General features: G+C 37.7%; 1 protein-coding gene across 7 annotated transcripts in view; it reads right to left on the reverse strand.

The window, feature by feature from the left end:
* Positions 1 to 20343, reverse strand: part of LOC112617142 (CLIP-associating protein 1-like) — a 304701-nt gene that overhangs the window by 73316 nt on the left and 211042 nt on the right. For 5 of the 7 annotated variants that reach the window (XM_025373871.1, XM_025373874.1, XM_025373872.1 and 2 more), the window contains 3 exons: positions 17017 to 17121; positions 14363 to 14389; positions 12088 to 12255 (listed from right to left, as the gene is read on the reverse strand). In XM_025373871.1, coding sequence (XP_025229656.1) covers positions 12088 to 12255; positions 14363 to 14389; positions 17017 to 17121 — 300 coding nt within the window. The remainder of the gene's footprint in view (positions 1 to 12087; positions 12256 to 14362; positions 14390 to 17016; positions 17122 to 20343) is intronic. The other 2 variants (XM_025373877.1, XM_025373873.1) reach the window with 1 other exon arrangement.

Below are 20343 nucleotides of genomic sequence, written 5' to 3' on the forward strand. Positions count from 1 at the left end.
AAATCCCGTCTCTACAAAAACAACAGAAACTAGCTGGGTGTGGTGGCACGCACCTGTAGTCCCAGCTACTTGGGGAGCGAGGTGGGAGGACCGCTTGGGCCCAGGTAGCAGAGGTAGCAGAGGTTGCAGTGACCCGAGATCACACTACTACACTCCAAGCCTGGGCAACAAGTGAGACCCTGTTGCAAAACCCAAAACCCAAAAACCAAAAACAAACAAACAAAGTATAGGGGGCTTCATCTAGAGGAAAAAAGAGAAAATACCAGACTCAGTGAATTGGTAACAATTGTCACCATCAACGGTCTGCAAATTCATAGATTCTACCTTACTCAATTGAGAAAACTGTAGTCATTAGGGACTGTTAGCATGAAATCTAACAAACTGATATATTACTGTATGCTTACTTTTTGCCACTGTGGCTAACCAGTGGATGTTGAGTATTGCTAAACAGAACTGAGGGAGCAGGTTTGGGGCTTGCAGGCTGCAAAGGATACCTCTGGCCTGAATTGATTACCTGAATCCTGATCTTGTTTTTCCATAAAACTTTGAGAACAATACACTTATTTTCATACATATGAAATTATGTATGCTATAATTTGCAACACTGTTAACTAAATGGTACCTTAAAAAATGTGAACTTGACATTAATAACTAGCATTAATATTTGGCAGTTTATTCGGAGTAAAGACTTTGGAAGGGAATCTGTTGGGTGATATCCATGCCCCCTTGCCCCACAGGAACCCTAAATAATACCTAATTTTGGTTATTTTCCTGGGGACAGAGTGGCAGGAAGGGAATTACTTCCCTGTTTTATGTTTTGTTTTAACGTAAATATGAATACTGGAGAAACGATGTTGTCAAACAGGCTATAAAGCATCTACAGCCTATTAACAGAACTATAAACATTCAATAACTTAAAAAAATTAAAGCACATTGGGGAAAAAAATGAGGTGCATACATGCCAAGTGCTAGCCGACACAGATGAAAACAAATGTTAACATGGGTGTGAAACTAGAACATATGAAGAAGCCAAGTCATGCAGTTAGCACTTGTTCACCTGACTGCCCAACAGATTCAGCAGTGGAGAGAGCACTAGTGGACCTGGAATGACGTCGAGAGGCTGCAGGTAAAAGGAATGGCAACACCCACAGGATTAACACAGAAGTACCAGAGACAGAAAACGCCACAGTCCAAAGGAAATGCAGGGACTGCTACCAACAAGGCCATGTTTTCTCATGAGAAGAAATGGTGCTGGATATGAATGGACAGCAAGTGCCAGTCCCCAAACTCCACAGTGGCCCGCTGGCTCTCGCACAGCTATTAAACACACAGGCACAACAAAGGCACTCTTAAAGGTGCTCCAAACTATGCATCAACCAACTCGGACTCCAGGGTTATTTTCACGCCATGAAGCCTCTATCAGCCAGTATGGAAATATGCAACATGAAGAACAGCAGGAGTCACAGAGCACCGTCTACATCCCAGAGTGGAACGGCAGTAAGACGGACTGTTAACTCAGCTCACGAGATGTTTTATCAGTACGTGATGCATATGCAACCATGCACCAAAAACAAGCATAGAAGTTCATAATGTTACTTCAACGGAAATAAAATGAAATCACAGGAAGGGGATTCAACAGTTGGAATTCCATTTTCCCCAGTCAAAATGTTTGTTGTTCTGTTGCATGAATATCCTAATTATTATTATTACTATTATTTTCAGACAAGGTCTCACTCTGTTGCCCAGGCTGACACGCAATGGCGCAATCATGGCTCAGAATCAAGCAGATCCGCCTGCCTCAGCCTCCTAAGTAGCAGGGACTACAGGGATGTGCCAGCACACCCGGCTTTTTATTTTTTTTATTTTATTTTATTTTTTTTGTAGAGACGAGGTCTCCCTATGTTGCCCGGCTGGTCTCGAACTCCTGGGCTCAAGCAATCTGCCCACCTCAGCCTTCCAAAGTGCTGGGATTACAGGCGTGAGCCACCACGCCCGACCATATCCTAATTATTAGTACTTGTGTAATTGTTGGAATTTGGTTGTATTAAGTTTAATGATTTTTCCCTGGAGAAGCAGTTACAGTACACTGGTTATGAGTACCAGCTCAGTAATGCAGCTGTAAACCCTGGTTGGATCACAACTAGCCATAGGACTGACCTTGGGCAAAGTACTAAATCTATCTGTGTCTCAGTATCTTATCTGTAAAATGGTGCTAATAACGGTTAATGTTACCTACCTCTTGGGAGTTAGTGAGAGGATTAAAAGAGGCTATAAAGCACTTAAACAATGGTTAGTAGCGTTGGTAGTGCTGGTGGTGGCAGTAACAGATAAGAGCAACCTCCAATTTACGATCTGACATTATTATAGTACCATTTTATTAACAAGTATTCCTAAAGAGCATATTACTTCATCAACCTGAGGAAATACATGCTAAATTCTGTCCTCATGTGGACAGAAAATAACTTTTAGAAATAATTATGAAATAAAGACTTGGTTCAAAACATTAACTTATTGACTATAGTTCCATGCAACATATGGCTTTTCCTTAACCTCAGGAAAAAACAAAAGATAATATTCTTCCATTCATTACTCTGAAAAATTCACAGTGATTATACCACAGAAAATTTATAGGTTTAACAAAATAATACTGAGCAGTGCCACATTTTATCCACACTACTATTCTGTACATGTTAACGCTCTCACATTCAGTCATAAAATATCAATACCTCGAATTCTTTAATATAATTTTTAAGGTCCATGTTACTTTGTAAAATGTGCGTCCCTATGGCACATGTGGTATTAAATAGCAAAGATTACCTGGCAAATTTTACCAGTTTGCAAAAAAAGGAAAATATCCCTTTCTCAAGATTCACAAAAATTAAAACTAAATTGGCAAAGAATATTATAAAATTATCACTTTCCCTAAAAAAGGAAGTTGGTAAAATATCTTGTGTTAAGACTGAAGCAAACTATACATTTTTGTACAAGCACATCACTATCTTGATAGTTCAGACTGAAATAGTTTTTAAGCAGTACCTGATATGCAGGTTCCTTACCAGGTGGTCCTTTGGTTCAGTTTCAACAGAATATTCTAAAAAAAATCTGTCATGCCATGAGTCCTCTGTCACATTCACAAGTTAACACCCAACACTGGAATCCTAGGCAGACCCACTTATGTGAGAGCCTAATTTACAGCACCCCAGAGCCCTTATTTCCCTTAATCAAAAATTCTCACCATAACCATATACATTCGTACCATCGAAATGGTCCAAAACAATAAAAATGCAAACTTAAAAATATATATTCACTAGAATATAAGTACTTTTACTCTTTTTTTTGTTGTTGTTAAAGAGTTGGCTATGTAAGTGGATTCAAAGAAGCACTGACACACGATCTCACTAATTTCCAAAAGGGGTGGGAAGAGATTATTAAAATTAATGAGCTAAAGAAGAAACCTTCAGAGGATGTGTAGTAAGCTCCCCTGAGGACAACAACCTTCTGGGATGTATCTTTGAGTTCCCAGGTCCTAACCCCAAGCCTGGGAATAAATGATTCAGAAACATCTTCTAATCACCCTCCCATCAAGAAGCCTCAGAACGAGCATTTAATATATTTTCAAGGAACAGATGAAAAACACTGAATTATCCAAACTACTTCCAAATGAGGCAGGCTTGAAGTCAAATCTGAATTCAAACCCTGGCTCCACCATTTAGCTGTGTGATCCTGAGAAAGTGGCTTATTCTCCCTAAGACTCTGATGATGATGATACCTGTCCCAGAGGATGAACAGGGACCACACAGCATTATGCTTGCTGACTGCTCCAAATGGTGTGCATACACATGAGCAATGCTGTTGTTCTTGCCGGACATAAGTTTTAGGGTTAGGTTTAACCTAAGGAGGGGAAACGCATGATACAAAAATTTAGCTCGAAGAACTTAACTACTGCCCTGACCACAACAGAAGACATGTGCTGATGCTAGAGTTTGTGAGGACCCACACCTTCTGCCTTGGTAGTGGCAATTACACATTTCAACATTCTGGGTTGTCACCAAGACAGCTAAGCAGATCCACTTAATCAAACAATGCACAAAACAGACAAGATTCACTCAACCACTCAGAGTTCAATTAGGGTCTCAAGAATTCAGCACACCTCGCCTGCTCCACGTGCCAGATACCAAAGGAGGCTTCCACGGACAGTATCAAAAATAACAGTACATATTTGAAAGGAAAACACTGAATTGCTTCTAAGAGACAAAATAACGAATAAAGGACTGAATTGTTCACTCATAAATAGGTTGTTCAGAAGTTCAAATAGTGAGCAAGGATGCAAAGATATACAGCCTTAATTTAAAAGGAAAAATCACCAGTTCATTCAGAAAAAAAAAAAAAATCATCATTGCCACCTCTGATTATTGAGAATTCTGCTGTAATGCTTCAGACTGCTGTGGAATAGGTGACATGCAATAGGTAAGCTGCCCCACTCAGGGGCTCATGCTAACAAGGTGGAACACCTCACAACAGGTATTGCCTCGCTAAATCACAGGGACCGTCTAGCAGGGCTTTGGCATGTGGTTGCCTGTTCTTTTTCAGAATCTCATTAAGGACAATGGGTCATAAAGAAATGTATCTAGATTTTTATTATCGATACTGATTAGGGAAAAAAGATCAGAAGCAGTGAATAACATTTTTAGAACAAGCTAGGTAGAGGCATATATTAAGACCTTATGCTTTTAACATCCCTCTTTCGTAGTGACATGTATAGTTTTCAAAAGACCAGTTATATAAATACATAGTTAAAATTAACAGACTGCTGGAGTCCAAAGATCCATATAATTTCAGGTCTAGGTCTAATTATTACAAAATGATTTCTACGTTTATGCTTATCAAGAGGAAAATGGACATCTGTACAGCACTTAACATGGCAAGCAGCCAAAAATAATTATTGAAGAATACAAAATATTCCTTTTCACAAAAGTATGTGCTGACAGATGTCTTTTGGGGATCAACAGTTTATACTAACTAAAAAGGGTTTATTATGTGTCCATTTTAGAAGGCAGGACTATTAACACTAAACAGAAAACTCATTTACTTTTCTAAACATTATTGCAATTGTACTTTTGTTCCTTCTTTGAATTAAATTACACACAGACTGATCTGTAGTAGAATTAAAGATAAATTGTAAAAAGTCAATGACTCAGAATAAACTTTGGATTAACTTTATTTTTAAGCAGCAACGAACTTCGGCTGAGTTTTGCCTTCGGTTAGAAATGACAACACAGATGGGCTTGCTGAGAGCAAGTGGTCATCAATGACAACAGTACAGAGTGAAGTGGTGTTTTTTTCCTCTAATATATAAAAATTCGAAGTTGCCAGAATTCAAGCATGCAGAGGGGGACAACGGGGTAACTAAGGAAGAGGAAAGAAAGAAGAAAGGACCACAAGGACAGTAAAGGAGGAAAAGCAGGTCATTCCACCTAGCAGTGTCTTGGACAAGCAGGGTAAGGAACTCTTTGCTCCTCAGCCAGCGCCTACGTGTACTCACCAAGTGGAGGAAAGCCCCGAGCAGGGCTTGTATCTCGGCTGCTCTCACGGCTGGTATCGCGGCTGCACCCCTGACTCATGCTGGGTCGAGGGATACGGCTGCTCCGTGCTAGCGTGCAGCATGAAGGGTTTCAGAGAAGGTGAACAAGTTTAATGAAGACAGAAAAACTCACAAAATGTCAGTCACATTTGGTTAATGTAATTACAACATTGTTCACGCTGGGGAATTCTGATGACTGAGCCACCTATCCATGCTGAGGTCTCACTGACTGACATGCCAACAGGGGAGGGTTTGGGTAAAATGTGATTATGCTCAATGCCTCAGAAAGCTGTGAATTTCAGTATGAAGGTGAAATTACACCTAAATGTAAGAAGTGAAAAGAAATCTTTCCGAACAACAAACTGGCATCAGAAAATACAAGATCAAAGGCCTTTTAGAAACGATCAGTTTTTATGAGTTTAGCAAACGAGATTCTCAACAAGAGGACAAAAAACCAAAGCTGTATTCATATGCACTTGTTTCTTAGAAAGGTAATTTAATTTGGATTAACAAACAGAACAACCATGTCGGTCACTGAAGTCCATGAACTTACCTAATGAAAAGGAAGAGGGCTCACTGCTCCCAGGCTGGCCATCTTCACCAAGAGAAGCCATAAGGGTTGACATAACCAGACAGCCTACCCACTCCAAGTAAGTGTGCAGATGCTTCACACATATCCAATTCTCGAAACCAGCAGGTAGAAAAAGTGGGGACTGTTATCCTTTCCTTAACTGATCCCAACATTTTATCCCTGCTTTTTCTATGAGAATCCAAAAAGATCTGCCTGTGCTCTACCAAGCACCGCCACTGACCCAGTCTTCCACACTGTGTCTACAGCAAGTAGATCAATACTCTCAGTACTTGGGGGAAAGATCCCTCCACTGACCTGAGAACAGCAAATAACTTTCTGATCATCTACGGATACAGTTAATCATTCTCATGTTATAAAACACCGAGACTACAAGACAGAATTGCATGGATAGCCCAGGGTCTCATAAAAACGGGGCTGTGAAGCTCACAAAATACCCTTGTTTCTCCATCTGAGAAAATGGAGATACATTACTGGCAAAATACTCCAAAACGACCTTAGATATTGAATACATGAACGTGGACTGCCTAATGTAACAGCTGATAGGGACAATATACGCTTCCATCTTGAGAGGATGGACTAGAAAAAATGTCAAGAGATTTTAGAAAATACTTGCATCACTGATCTAAAAACAAGTATGTTTCCATCCTGCAACAAACATTGTCTATTATTTAAGAGCAAAGATTTGTTATACAGCGAAAGTATAACAAGAATGTCTTATAAACCAGAATCATAACACTCCCTGATTAAAAAAAAAGAATATGAAAGGGAAAACCAAAGTCAACTTTCTATTGTGCTCAGCTGCTCAGTGCTAGAGTAGAACTAGACTCTGAAGGCATTTAAGTGAAATCCAAATGCTTAGTACTGGTCAGGAAAAAAAAAAAAAAGAAGTCAAGCACAGGAACATAATCTCAACAATGTAGACATAAAGGGCTTTATTTGGGGGTTCACCAGAAATTCTTAAGCTCTCCTTAATTTTGCCAGAGTGATGTGAAAGCACTGAATTTTTACTCAAAGTAGTAGTGACGATTTAATCAGCAATTCTTGATGACATTCTAAACAGCTCCTACAATGATGACAAAAGGAGATGCCAAATTAAATGCTTAAAAAACTAGGGAACATGTACTGGCTCTACCAATCTGGAAAACTTTCCTAGAATGTACATAGCAATACCACTCATCCTTAGAAAACCAGTGCCAAATCTGAGTCAAAAACTGACCATTCCAGTTCCACGCCATCTCACTGGTCCAGCCACTTGGCCTCTTTGGGTCTCAAGCCTCCCATTAGGAAAACGAGGAAAAAGAACACGTCTCCTCATCTTAAATGAGAAGGGTACTGTGAGATAATGCGCATACATAAGTATTTCCAAGTCTCTTGCTGAAGAGCACACGTGAAAATTTTGTCGTATTCCACTGCTCACTCCAAAACAAATGATAAAAAAGCTATAAAAAGTCTTGATAGTTGTTTAAACAAGTTCATGCTTAGTTGAGCATTTTCTTAATAGTTCTTGCCTGATTATTTCTGAATTTTTCCCAGCCCCATCTCCTTCCTTAAATTCATATACATGCTAGAACAACGGGGAAAAAATGCTCTCTTTTTGGTCTGAGTCTGTTTTGTGAATACAATAAAAAGCATTAACAGTAGTAAACAGATATGCTCTGAAATAACAGTATGCATAAATTTCTTAACAAGGTTTACCCCCCACCCCCCGTATTTCACCCAGAGACAGTTTATTCACCCATTTGAGCTGATTTTCTCCTTTAACATATGGCTAGTAGCAATATAAAGAAAAATAACTCTGTCTGTTTATGATTTTGTGAAAATATGGCCATAGTTACCCTAAACTTCAAGAGCTCTGGCATCATTTACTCTTCAAAGTAAATCTAGTGGTGACATCAATGGTTCAAATGTTAAATAATTTAAAATACAAGAGAAATACAAACTCACTTATACTACTACTTTGAAAGACTAATATAAAAGAATTTAAAATAAGCATATTTATTTATTTCATTTCTTTCTTTCTTTCTTTTTTTGAGATGGAGTCTCGCTCTGCCACCTGAGCTAGACTGCAATGGCATGATCTCAACTCACTGAAACCTCCGCCCCCCAGGTTCAAGTGATTCTCTTGTCTCAGCCTACCGAGTAGCTGGGATTACAGGTGCACGCCACCACGCCCAGCTAATTTTTTGTAGTTTAGAGACGGGGTTTCACCATGTTGCCCAGGCTGGTCTCAAACTCCTGAACTCAGGCAATCCACCCGCTTCAGCATCCCAAAGTGTTAGGATTACAGGCGTGAGCCACTGCGCCCGGCCTATTTTTTATTTTTGAGCCCGGCCTATATTTTATTTTTGAGACAGAGTCTCCTTCTGTTGACAGGCTGGGATTTGGTGGCACAATCTTGGCTCACTGCAACCTCCGCCATCCAGGTTTAAGTGATTCTCCTGTCTCAGCCTCCTAAGTAGCTGGGATTACAGGCACGCACCACCACAGCCAGCTAATTTTTCTATTTTTAGTAGAGATGGGGTTTTGCCATGGTGGTCAGATTGATCTCAACTCCTGACCTCAAGGGATTCACCCATCTCAGCCTCCCAAAGTGCTGGAATTACAGGCGTGAGTCAATGCACCTGGCCTAAAATAAGTATATACATGATTTTTTATAAATGAATTAATTAGGTGATCAAAACTAAAAGAAAAAAACAACAACAAAATAATTTGTCTCTTTAGGTGCCAAAGTAAATGTTCTATGTGAAAATATGTTACAGAGGAGAAGGCATAAGAGGGAGAGACAAGGAAAACATACTTGTACGGTGAACTTCCTAAAAAAGCAGTATTCCTAGGTACCTCTGGGGTCTTCTGCTTACATGAAATGCTGGGAAGCCATAAGATCCATAAGATACCCACTTAATTGGTTTACATTTCTTGATAGACACTCTACCCTACTTCAGTGTTTTAATGGTAATCTTGACTTTTACATCTTAAGGAAGGGTCCAACCAGGACTCATGAAAGCAGAATATAAGAGAATTAATAAAAAGCACCAGAAGTTAAAGACATGAAATGTCTCTCTGGTCTAGACATTTTCATGTCTTGGTCTTAAGACAGTAGTCTCATTTCACAGTTGAAATGAACTATTATTAATGTTTAATTATTTCAAAGTATTTTAACCAGAAAACTTTAAGAACATTTTAAATACACATCCACAGAATGAAAGCTGCAAAAATATCAAATGTGTTTTCATAGCCTTTCCATAGATGAGTGGGAGAAGAGAACAAGGGCAAACTTCCAAAATATAATCACTACAGATATTGGTGATTTATGTGACATTATTGTATCTATAAAGTATTATCTTTAGGACATACAGAAATAAAACAACTTAAAAATATATTTTCCTACTCGGACAGCTTATGAGGGAACAAATCACCAAGAAAAAAGAGAGCAGCAGGGATATATTTTGCTTCTTGAATATTCAACAGGAATTGCAGGCTGTTTTGCTTAAGAAAATTTAAATGCCAAAGAAGATCCTTGGCATTAGTTTTAAAACAAATGAAAAAAGAAAATTTTGTTAAGAAGTATCATTTCAAACAAAAAGAGGCATAGGTGAACCAAACACAATTTGTAGATAACTACAATTAATTCTCAGTGCGAATTCCAAACCTAGTTTAGCTATCATTAAAACTGTTGAATTCGTTGGTTTGGGAATTATAGAAAATATTCCTAAAAGATGTTCCTCCTCTTTTTTTCAACAATTATATTGAAAATTGCTATACAATGAGTCAAATGTTAAGAAACATAGGCATATATCCAGTATATACTAAACGATAATAGTAATATATAATCTATTACTGAATAATGCTATTACGTCTGCCACCCTATTAAACGGAATTTCTAAGCAATACCACAGGAAAAAAATGAAAATACATTTTATTCATATATATTTCTTTATAAGCATATATTCTCACAATGTGTGGAAATTTAAAGAAAATATCTTCCTTCATATGACCTCAAAGCTCCACACATAACTGATCCCTTTAGCATCAAGGAAGTAACTTTCTTCAAATAAAGGTTCAAATAACTCTTTGGAAGGGAACAGGCTTCTCTTAAGTTCCTACTGATGCTCCATAATACCTGTTTTAAAAACGTATAAAATACTGTCTTTTCAACTACACACAACACAAACCTCTTAGTTAAAATCATGGAACACATTAGAATTACGTTAGATAAATGAAGTTGGGTTATCTCCCAGTTTTCAGAAGAAGATTAAATTGGCATCTTCAATAATATAAAAAGAAAAAAATCTCAAAACAGAAAAGAATCTTTCAATGTATAAAACTAACATGGATTGCAGACAGACATCCTATAAACTTAAACAACTAACTATGGAAAAAGACAGCTAAAACATAACACCTAGATTTAAAATCAAATGCATTTTCCAAACACAAATATGTTACAGCATCAGACATAAAATTCAGATATTCCAGCTGTGCCCTTTTCTATTGTTGAATCCACATCGCCAACCAAATAACTTGTCAGCTAAGAGACCACACTACGCAATGCCAGTAAAAAGCTGGCATCATAGAGAATTACTAAAACCACGAAATACTTTCTACTTGCTTTGGAAATAGGATTTCAAATCAAACCTTATCCATTCTTAAATATCTTCTCCTGCCTTCTCGTAGCTAAGGTGGCCTTCAAAGACTTTCATGAGCTGGACTCTACCAGTCTCTGCCCCCAACTCCCACCCACTCTGACTTTCGGTACAGTAGCCAAATGAATGACGTATGGCTGCCTCTTGCCTGACTGCTTCTGCAGATGCTTCTCTCTCCTCTGGAAACCTTTCCCTTATCTCCCCACCTGGACCAATCCCATCTTGTACTTCATGAAACCAGAACCTACACTGGGCAGCCTCCCCTAGCAGGAAATCTGGGGTGGCCAAGGGTCTAAGATACTCCTTTTTTAGGTCATAGTTTTGATTATGGGGAGCACCCCATCATAGTATTTGTCTTACTGTCTTACATTTCCACCTCTCCCCAACAGATATCAAGCTTTTTGAAGTCAGAATCTAAATCTATGTCATGTATCTTCTAATTCTCAGGTCTAACAAAGTGCCTGGTACATCACAGTAAACACTGTTGATGAGATAAATGAATAAATGAGAAAGACAAGCCAACACAATGTAAGAATACAGTAGTCTGATTTTATATTAATACATTTTACCCTTAGGAAGTAAAGAAGTCATAGAGTATTAATTTAGATTTTTTGTATTATATCACAAAGACTTCTAAATTTTATATTTAAAAAGGTAGTATATGAATTAGATTTTAATGGAGTAAAATATATTTAAGCTACTGAGAGTAATTCACATGATTCTACACACTATTACAAAGAAGCTAAGTAACACAAAAATAAATATTATATATTGGTTTGAATCAATTCCTAGCTTGCATGCTTAAACAAATCTATGTCAAAAGTAACTATACATATTTTTTAACCATAAGTTTCACCAATTAGAGAAGATCAGAATTAAAATAAATGTGGACCCTAAATGTTGTTTTTGAAAAATTCATATAGGTTAATGTCTACTTAGTGCTAATCAGTAAAAGGAAAATGAAAAGCAACACTGCTTCTAGTTGTGGGGGAATCACCCTATTTCCCCAATTCCAGTGCTTGGTACAACGACTGCAAAATACAAAAGCCTATAATGACATAATTCCTTCCCATCAATTTGAATGGTTAAGTCTCACATATTTTTCTAACTGAAACCTCAATGTGCCAAAATCTGTATAAAGCACACGCAGGCAAAGTGACATCCTCAGTTCAAAAAATAGATCTATATTTCCTACATTAGACATAGTCATTAGCTTATAATCAAAACTATGACCAAGCTGGGAATGGTTTTCCAAGATCTTTGAGAATCCTTACCTAATCCTATTCGGTTTGGACTTGTTTCCCGGCTACATCCCTGGCTCCTGGGAATCTTGCTTCGCTTTTCTGAGGACGGTGTCACAGGTGGGCCTCGTGAGGAGCCCCCAGCAAGTCCACCATAACCACTTCCCAACAATTTTCCTGGGGAACTTGACCGGCTGCCAGCTAAAAGTGAAGCAAAATGACAATGAATAGTAAATGTAAATGTAGGAATAAACTATAATACTTTCAAAAGCCAGGTTTTACACATTAATTTGGCTAAAATACAGAATTTTATATAAAAATAAATTTTTATTTGGTGGTAATTTTTTAAAATGTAGGAGCATAAAAGACAACTGAATATCATAAAAGAATATACTTAGAAGAATTACTGGTAGAATAGCCTCCTTATTCCACAGTAAATATCTACAAATACTACAAAGGTGTTTATTCTTGTTCTGGTTTTTTTATTCTGTAAGAGCTGATTATGTTAAAAATTTTAGGTGTCACTGCTAGAAGAGCAGAAGTAGAACTATAACAATTTTCTTAAGCATTAGCTACAGAAAATAGATCCAAGAAAATTCTATTAATCTGACAAATGATATAAAAGGGAGTAGGGGGATAAAATAACCAGAAACCTGGTAAATAAAAATCACAAAATAAGATAGAAGTTCAAACATATTAGTTAATCATAACAAAGGTGGCAGGACTAATTCATCTATTTAAAAGAGATTAAAACAAGCCTGGGCTGGTGGCTCATGTCTGTAGTCCCAGCACTTTGGGAGGCCAAGGTGGGAGGATCACTTGAGCCCAGCAGTTTGAGACCAGTGTGGCAACAACAGGGAGACCCCATTTCGCCAAAAATTTTTAAAAATTTGCCAGGCATGGTGGCACATGCCTCTAGTCCCAGCTACTCAGGAGACTGAGGTGGGAGGATCACTTGAGCCCAGGAGGTCAAGGCTGAAGTGAGCCATGAGCACACCACTGCACTTCAGACCGGGCAACAGAGCAAGACCCTGTATCTTTAAAAAAAAAAAAAAAAAAAAGAAAGAAAAAAGAAAAGAAAATGCAAAGTAAAATAAAATGAAATTCAGCTGCCTGGTATTTTTAAGAGTCAAACAATACACCACAAACAAAAACAAATAGAATAAAACACAACATTTAAAAAAGACAAAGAAGGATATTTAATATTTATGAAAGAATAATTGTCCATGAAGATACAATAATCACGAACCTTTATGCTGCAAACAACACAGCTTTGAAATATAAAACTAAAAAATGATAAAAGTACAGGGAGAAATGGAAAAAGTCACACCTACCGAAAGACCTCATGGAAAGACTAATACTACTGAAAAACTATATACCTCACAGAAATTGACAGAGCAGTCAAAATTGTGTCTGTGTGTGTACATGTATGTATACAAACACACACTTCCCACATACACATATATATCCCAACAAATAGAACACACATTCTTTTTACCTTTCCGCACATGAATATTAAAAACAAAAATCGTGTATTAAGCCTCAAAGTAAATCTCAAAAAAAAAGTCTACAAAAGTAGAAATAACATGGACCACAATCTCTGAGAAGTATGCAATAAAACTGGAAATTGAAAACAAATAATATGGCTGATAATTTTTATTAATAGATAAGTAGCTAGATACATATATTACTATTTCTTGTGGGACATAATTCTCTCTTAGAGAAAACAACAAAATTTTAAGCATCACACCAATACACTCAAATGGCAATCATTTGCATTGATAGATTACCTCCCTAAGTAGAGAAGGCAATACAATTCTAAAATATAAAGGATGCATTTTTTATGTACTAGAATAGAATGACCCAGAGGAAGAAAACATTTGAAGCAACACTTACCTGTAAATTTATATGTGTGTTTATTTTAAATATATATTATTTAAAAATAAGTATTATATAAATCAAAACCACCATCATTCAAATGAAACACTTAGGTGAATACTCACAAAAATTAATAGTTTATAATGATTTAACTACAAATTGAAGTGAAAAATCATTATAAAAACCAATGAAGAATTTGTCTCAGGACCTACTAATCTTACCCATAAAATTTGGGCATACTAATAAACTATTAAACTATGTATAAAGGGGAAAGAAATCCATTTCAAACTCTAGAATTTGAACACAAAGAAAAATGCAGAAAGATTAACTAAGCTTACAATAAAGAGAGAAATTAATATTGTGCAGGGAGCATGGGGTCGGGGAGAATGCCAACAACAACAACAAAAAGGCAAGAAGAGAAACGGCTTACCACCAGCAGGATTAGCAGATCTGGATCCTTGATTATGAGAGCAGACCAAAGGACAGGCAAAAAGTGGATTAAAAGACAATAACACAATACAGAAGGTCAGCATGCAACACGACACAAAGGTCTTTGTTCACAAATACATTAGCAAAACAGCTATATTTCCTAGGACTTGTTCCTCCTATTTTTGTACTTATGTTTATGTTTATCTTTGTCATTCTACATTAGCATTTATTTCAGATCTGTTCATAAAACACTTTTAAACCTACAATGTGCGAGGCTCATATCTGCTTTCTAGCTTTAAGCAACCTGAGGGAAGTGATTGTAACGTACTCATCTGTGTATCACTACCATCTTCAAAAGTGCTTACCACATAGTAAGTGCTCAATAAACATCAACTAACTGAAACTGCTGTTAACTAGTTTCACCTGTCCTGACTTCCCCTAAACCTCAAATATTTAAAATATGCCAATTATTAAGGGCCCTAAATCTAATACTAATGAAGCCTACTTAGTATTAAATCAGGACTATGAATACTAGTATATCTACATTTGTGATATATATGCTTATATTTACCACTTATTAAAATAATTGTTTAAACTTTTAATTTACATGCATAAGTTGAAAGTACAGGCTTGATCACTGGCTAGTGTGGTCACTCTTCCTGAGTATAATTTGGTGAGTGAAGTAAAACTAAGGAGTTTTAAAAGGGGAGCCCCAAGGCTAGGTACAGTATTTTTATAAGACTGAAAAATTAAAGCTGTATTATCACCCTAACCACTATTAGAGAAGGAAGTGTAATCTTCACCACCTGCCAAGGTAACCCACACATTCCTAAAACCTACAATATAAGAGAGAAAACTACAGCATTGACCTAGCTGGGGCAGGGAATCCCAAAGACCCCAATGCTGATAAACAGCATTAGAATGAAACACGTAAAATACTGTTCAACCCTCAGCCTCCACAGAGGGAAGTAACACTGCATAGTTACACGCTTAGACATTTTTTATTTGGTTTAATTTCATTATATCGACCTAGGTTCTGAGATTTGAACACTTTTTGTCAACAATTCCTTTGCAGTAAAATTTGACCCATATGTATGAGTCAAATAACCTTTTGTGTCTCCAGGCATCACTAGGGTTCAACAGAATAACCAGAGCCAAGAAGTTGTTCCCAAGATAGACACTTCCGGACTACACTTGCACCCTGGATCTGAATGAAAACTCGGTTTAAGTTCTACAGTAAGGAGAGCATTCTTGGTCTTAATGGACTCAAAAGCCATCTTCAACTGCATCCCTTATCATGTAACTCCATTCCTAGCCTTATTTCCTAAACCTACTGAAGTAGACAGGGATCAAGGACGCTCAACTTCAGCTAGGATGGGAGTCTGCTGATCTGAAGCAATTATGACTATAAAGCTTGTGTCCATTTACTGTCTATCACATGCTAAGCTCCTAATGCTCATTAAATCCTCATGAAAACCCCATGCGGGTGGGAATTGTTATCACTCAATTTACAGACAATGCAACAATGGCTCACAAAGGTTAAAAGACTCACCCAACATCACACTGGAACCAGGATGCAAACCCAGTTTTGTCTGACACTGAAGCCCATGCTTGTAGTGTATCACACTACACAATACAACCTAGGCCACAGGAAGGTTCTGTAGCCTCACCAAAGGCAGCACTATAAGTGATCTTCTGCTTTCTTTGCAGAAATTATATAACATGAGGACTGCAGTTATCAAAGGGAAAGAATTTAAATTCAGAAGGTGTTAAGCAAGGCCATTCTCTATACTAAGAGAGCTCTTAAAGTTTGGTGCAGACTGAGCACTCTCTACAACAGACAGACAGTTCCTTGGGTCACAAAGGAGGCAGACAAATGTCAGCTAGTGAGTGCTATGCTGTGGGACCACATGCAGCTCCTGGGGACAGGAAGACTTCCTTCCCATGCTCACCTTGCCCAGGAGCACTCTGCTACCCAGCTCTACTCGACATGCACACAGGGGAAGCGGGCCCCTTAAAGTTTATGTGTGGCTGGAAAGTGAGACACCAAGGGAGGATCTGAAGAGTGGCCAGAATAAATTCATTCCAGCTGTGGCTGCTTTCATGGCTAAGGCTAACAAACCAACTGACTTCACATATACAGAGACGCAATCATGGAAGCAGCTAGGCAAAGCAAGAGCCCACATGGCAGGAAGAGAGGTGTGGGCTGCAAATGTTAGAGCACAGAATTAAAGGGGGAGAGCTTTCAATGGATTTGCTTATTTACCACTGGAAAGAACATAGCATTAATAGTTTTCTGCCCAGGTACCGTTCTAAAATTACATCAGAAGGATTCCTTATCAATGCAAAAATGAGTCACAGAACAGGTTAAGTTACAATTTGACAGGCTTCAAAGGAGGGAGAAAAACTACATTTTAATGTTTAATGTTTAACAATACGAAAATGTAAATCACCTGGACAGGAGACAAATGTATGCCTGGAATGTTTCATTTTTTAAGCTTACCCAACAAACAGTAAGAATACTCACAGTATCTTAGAGCCACAAAAAATGTGTTTTTCCCTCTGAAGTCAATATAAAGATTGTAAAATGTTCAACCGCAGAATGAGCTGTTGAATAAAACTGAGGTAAGCAAGAGCATAAAATATGTTTCTTACGCTGGGACTGTGAAACCACTTTAGCGCGACTGCGGCCCCGGTTATCAGGTGTAGAGGCGACGTTGGTGGCACTCCCAGAGCTTTGCCGTCTTGTGCGGATCCGACCTGGAGGACATAGCAAAAAGAGGGTTTCACAACATTTCCAGTAAGTGCCACCTACTCAAGAAAAGAACCCACGCCCCAGAAGAGAGGCACTGACCAGCCAACTACAGGGGAGCAACGGCATGTGTGAGCAGATCCTCCACATGAGGTCTGCCACGTCCCCCTGTGTGAGAATGCACACACACGTGCATATGATCCACGCGTAACTGTTCTACGGACACAGCAGGAACTCCTGAGATGGAGCCATGGACCTGCAGTTGTGTAGGTTCCAACTATCTTAGTATGTTATCTCTTCAGACAAGGAAGTGATATCCATTTGAGGACATTTCCCATAATTTTTTCCAGATTAAATTTTCTTTTCTATGGTCTACGAATCTGGCAAATTTCCAAAAACAGAAAATATTAGCTGTCACTGTAAAAAAAAAAAAAAAAAAAAAAAAAAAAAAAAAAAAACTATAGAAAATAAGAGTAATGCAAAAAAAAAAACAAAAAACAAACCCAAAACAAAAAAGTCTACCTTCTTAACTCAGCCATCATAGAAGCGATAGCTCCCCAGTGAATAAACGTGTTTTTGATATGTAGCATTAAACTTCTATTTTTAAAGCATGTATGTCAGTAAGTTTCTAAGATAAAGAAAAGATAAAGCTAAAGAGAGAGATACAGCTAAAAAGAATCAGTATTAGGAGTACCAAGAGAAATGATGGCCCAAAGATAATTCAATGCTGTAGGCAGTTATGAAAAAATTACAGCAATTATTGAACCATGAAGACATAAAACTGAAAATGAATTCAGAAACACAAAATCATTAGTGATCAGACTAGTATGAGTAGCGATTAAACTTAAAAAAAAAAAAAAAATTGGCCTTTTTGGTTTCCAAAGAGCACAAAATGCCTCTCCAGTCATAATTCAATGGGAAAACCACAACCAACTTGAACTCCCACTGGCTTTTTATGTTGTTCAAAATCAATTCCACCCCCGCAAGCAAAAAAGCTTACAGAGAAGTAACGCAGAAAGCAAATCCTAAAGCTTGAAAAAGGTTCAAGAAAGGAAGGTAAAGAGCAATGAAAGAAAGCTGGCATTAAAAAAATAGTAAAAGTAGTTAAGAATCAATGACTTTTAATAACAGTTTAAGGAAAAACTTATAAACAAACTCTAGAATCTATACAGAAGTGAAAAGCTATACCATTTACTAACAACTATATATGAGTCAATTCAGAATCCTCACAGCACATAAAGTAATTACTCCCATTTTACAGATGAGAAAACCGAGAAACAGGGAAATAAATCAATTTGTCCAATGTGACACTACTGGTCTAGATACCTGTGCCTGCCTGGCTGGCTGGCAAGGCTATGAGTGATGACCTTTGACTTTCCTAAGGAAGTCACCGAGCTAAATCAAGGCAGTCACAAAGGCAAAGTGAACATGAAAAACCAACTGAATTTAAATTCTTAAACTCATTATAAAATATTTAGGTCACAATGACTTTTTAAATGGACATGTATACTTATTTAGCTTAAAAAATACAAACTCTCTTTGCTAACCCTCTTGTATTCTACTTTCCCCCAGCATTTGGTAACATGAACCTAAACGCAGTGTTCAGCATTCCCTTGTTTTGTTTTTTTTTTTGTAAATACATGTCTTCACAACCAGTAACTATGTGGTTTTGTTTTACATATTTAGAAAGTTTTAAAATTATAACACAAGGTCTATATTTTTCTAAAGCATACTATTTCGCTAGTATTTTACTGGAAAAGTCACTTATGTACGTATGGATAAGAGCGGATATACTTTATTTTTTCCATATAACTAACTAATGTTGAAATAAATTTACTTAACAGCTTTCTTACTGATTAAAATGCCACCTTCATTGTTTATCAAGCAGCACTTATGTGTGTCTGGGTTTCTCAGCCTTCTAGTCAATGTGTTCATACCTACATGACATCACAATACTGTGATTAGCTTTTTATTAACTAATTAATTAATATATGAGGCAGAGTCTCTTTCTGTTGCCCATGCTGGAGTGCAGTGGTGTGTGATCTTGGCTTACTGCAACCTCTGCCTCCTGGGATCAAGCGATTCTCCTGCCTCAGCCTCCCCAGTAGCTGGGATCACAGGCACACACCACCACACCTGGCTAATTTTTGTATTTTTAGTAGAGACAGGATCTGACCATGTTGGCTAGGCTGGTCTTCAATTCCTGACCTCAAGTGATCCACCCGCCCTGGCCTCCTAAAGTTCTGGGATTATGGGCGGGAGCCACTGCACCTGGCCTGTGATGAGCTTTTTTTTAAAGGACATCCTGCTAATTGGCAGGACAAGTAAATTCACCTTTTCCTAAGCCCTTTGCTCTCTTCCATATGTACGTGCAGACACAATAATACCTGTTGAAATGCTGACTGGCATTATGTGAAAGTCTGGGTTAAGGGGAAAAGCTTTATAACATTGGTCTTCTCATTCATTGTATCTTCTATGTTTAACTTTTTCAATGTCTTTTGGTAAAGTTTGATCATTTTTTCAAAGTTCTTACTCAATTTTTATAGACTTGTTTAAAGTTGCTTTATTTTTATATTTTATTAAATTATATTGTCTGTTCTTGGCAGGTAAGAATGGAATCGTTATATTTTGATCTTAACACACTAGGATTCTGCTAAACTTTTATTAATTCTACTAATTTGTATACAGATTTGGGGTTATCTAAATAGAATAAAACCCACAAATAACTCATCAGCTTATTCCCCTGAAATAATTCACTTTTACTTCTTTGCCTTTATTGTGGTGTCTTGGTCATGTAATACAATGCAAAATAGAAGCAGTGAGGGTAAGCACTGTTGACTCAAACAAGATTTTTTAAAAGAATTTCTGAAATTTCACAGAAAGTATATCTGTCAACAGGTTAAGAAAATGTGGCCATGTGCGGCGGTTCACGCCTGTAATCCCAGCACTTTGGGAGGCTGAGGTGACTGGATCACCTGAGGTCAGGAGTGCGAGACCTGCCTGGCCAATGTGGAGAAACCCCGTTTCTACTAAAAATGCAAAAATTAGCCAGGTGTGGTGGCACACGCCTGTAATCCCAACTACTCCGAAGGCTGAGGCAGGAGAATCTCTTGAACCCGGGGCAGAGGTTGCAGTCAGCCGAGATTGTGCAACTGTACTCCAGCCTGGGCAAAAGAGAAAAAAACTGTCTGAAAAAGAAAAGAAAAAAAAGAAAATTCATTCCTGTGCCT

The sequence above is a fragment of the Theropithecus gelada genome, unplaced genomic scaffold (genome assembly GCF_003255815.1).
Source record: "Theropithecus gelada isolate Dixy unplaced genomic scaffold, Tgel_1.0 HiC_scaffold_15884, whole genome shotgun sequence".
Classification (NCBI taxonomy): Eukaryota; Metazoa; Chordata; class Mammalia; order Primates; family Cercopithecidae; genus Theropithecus; species Theropithecus gelada.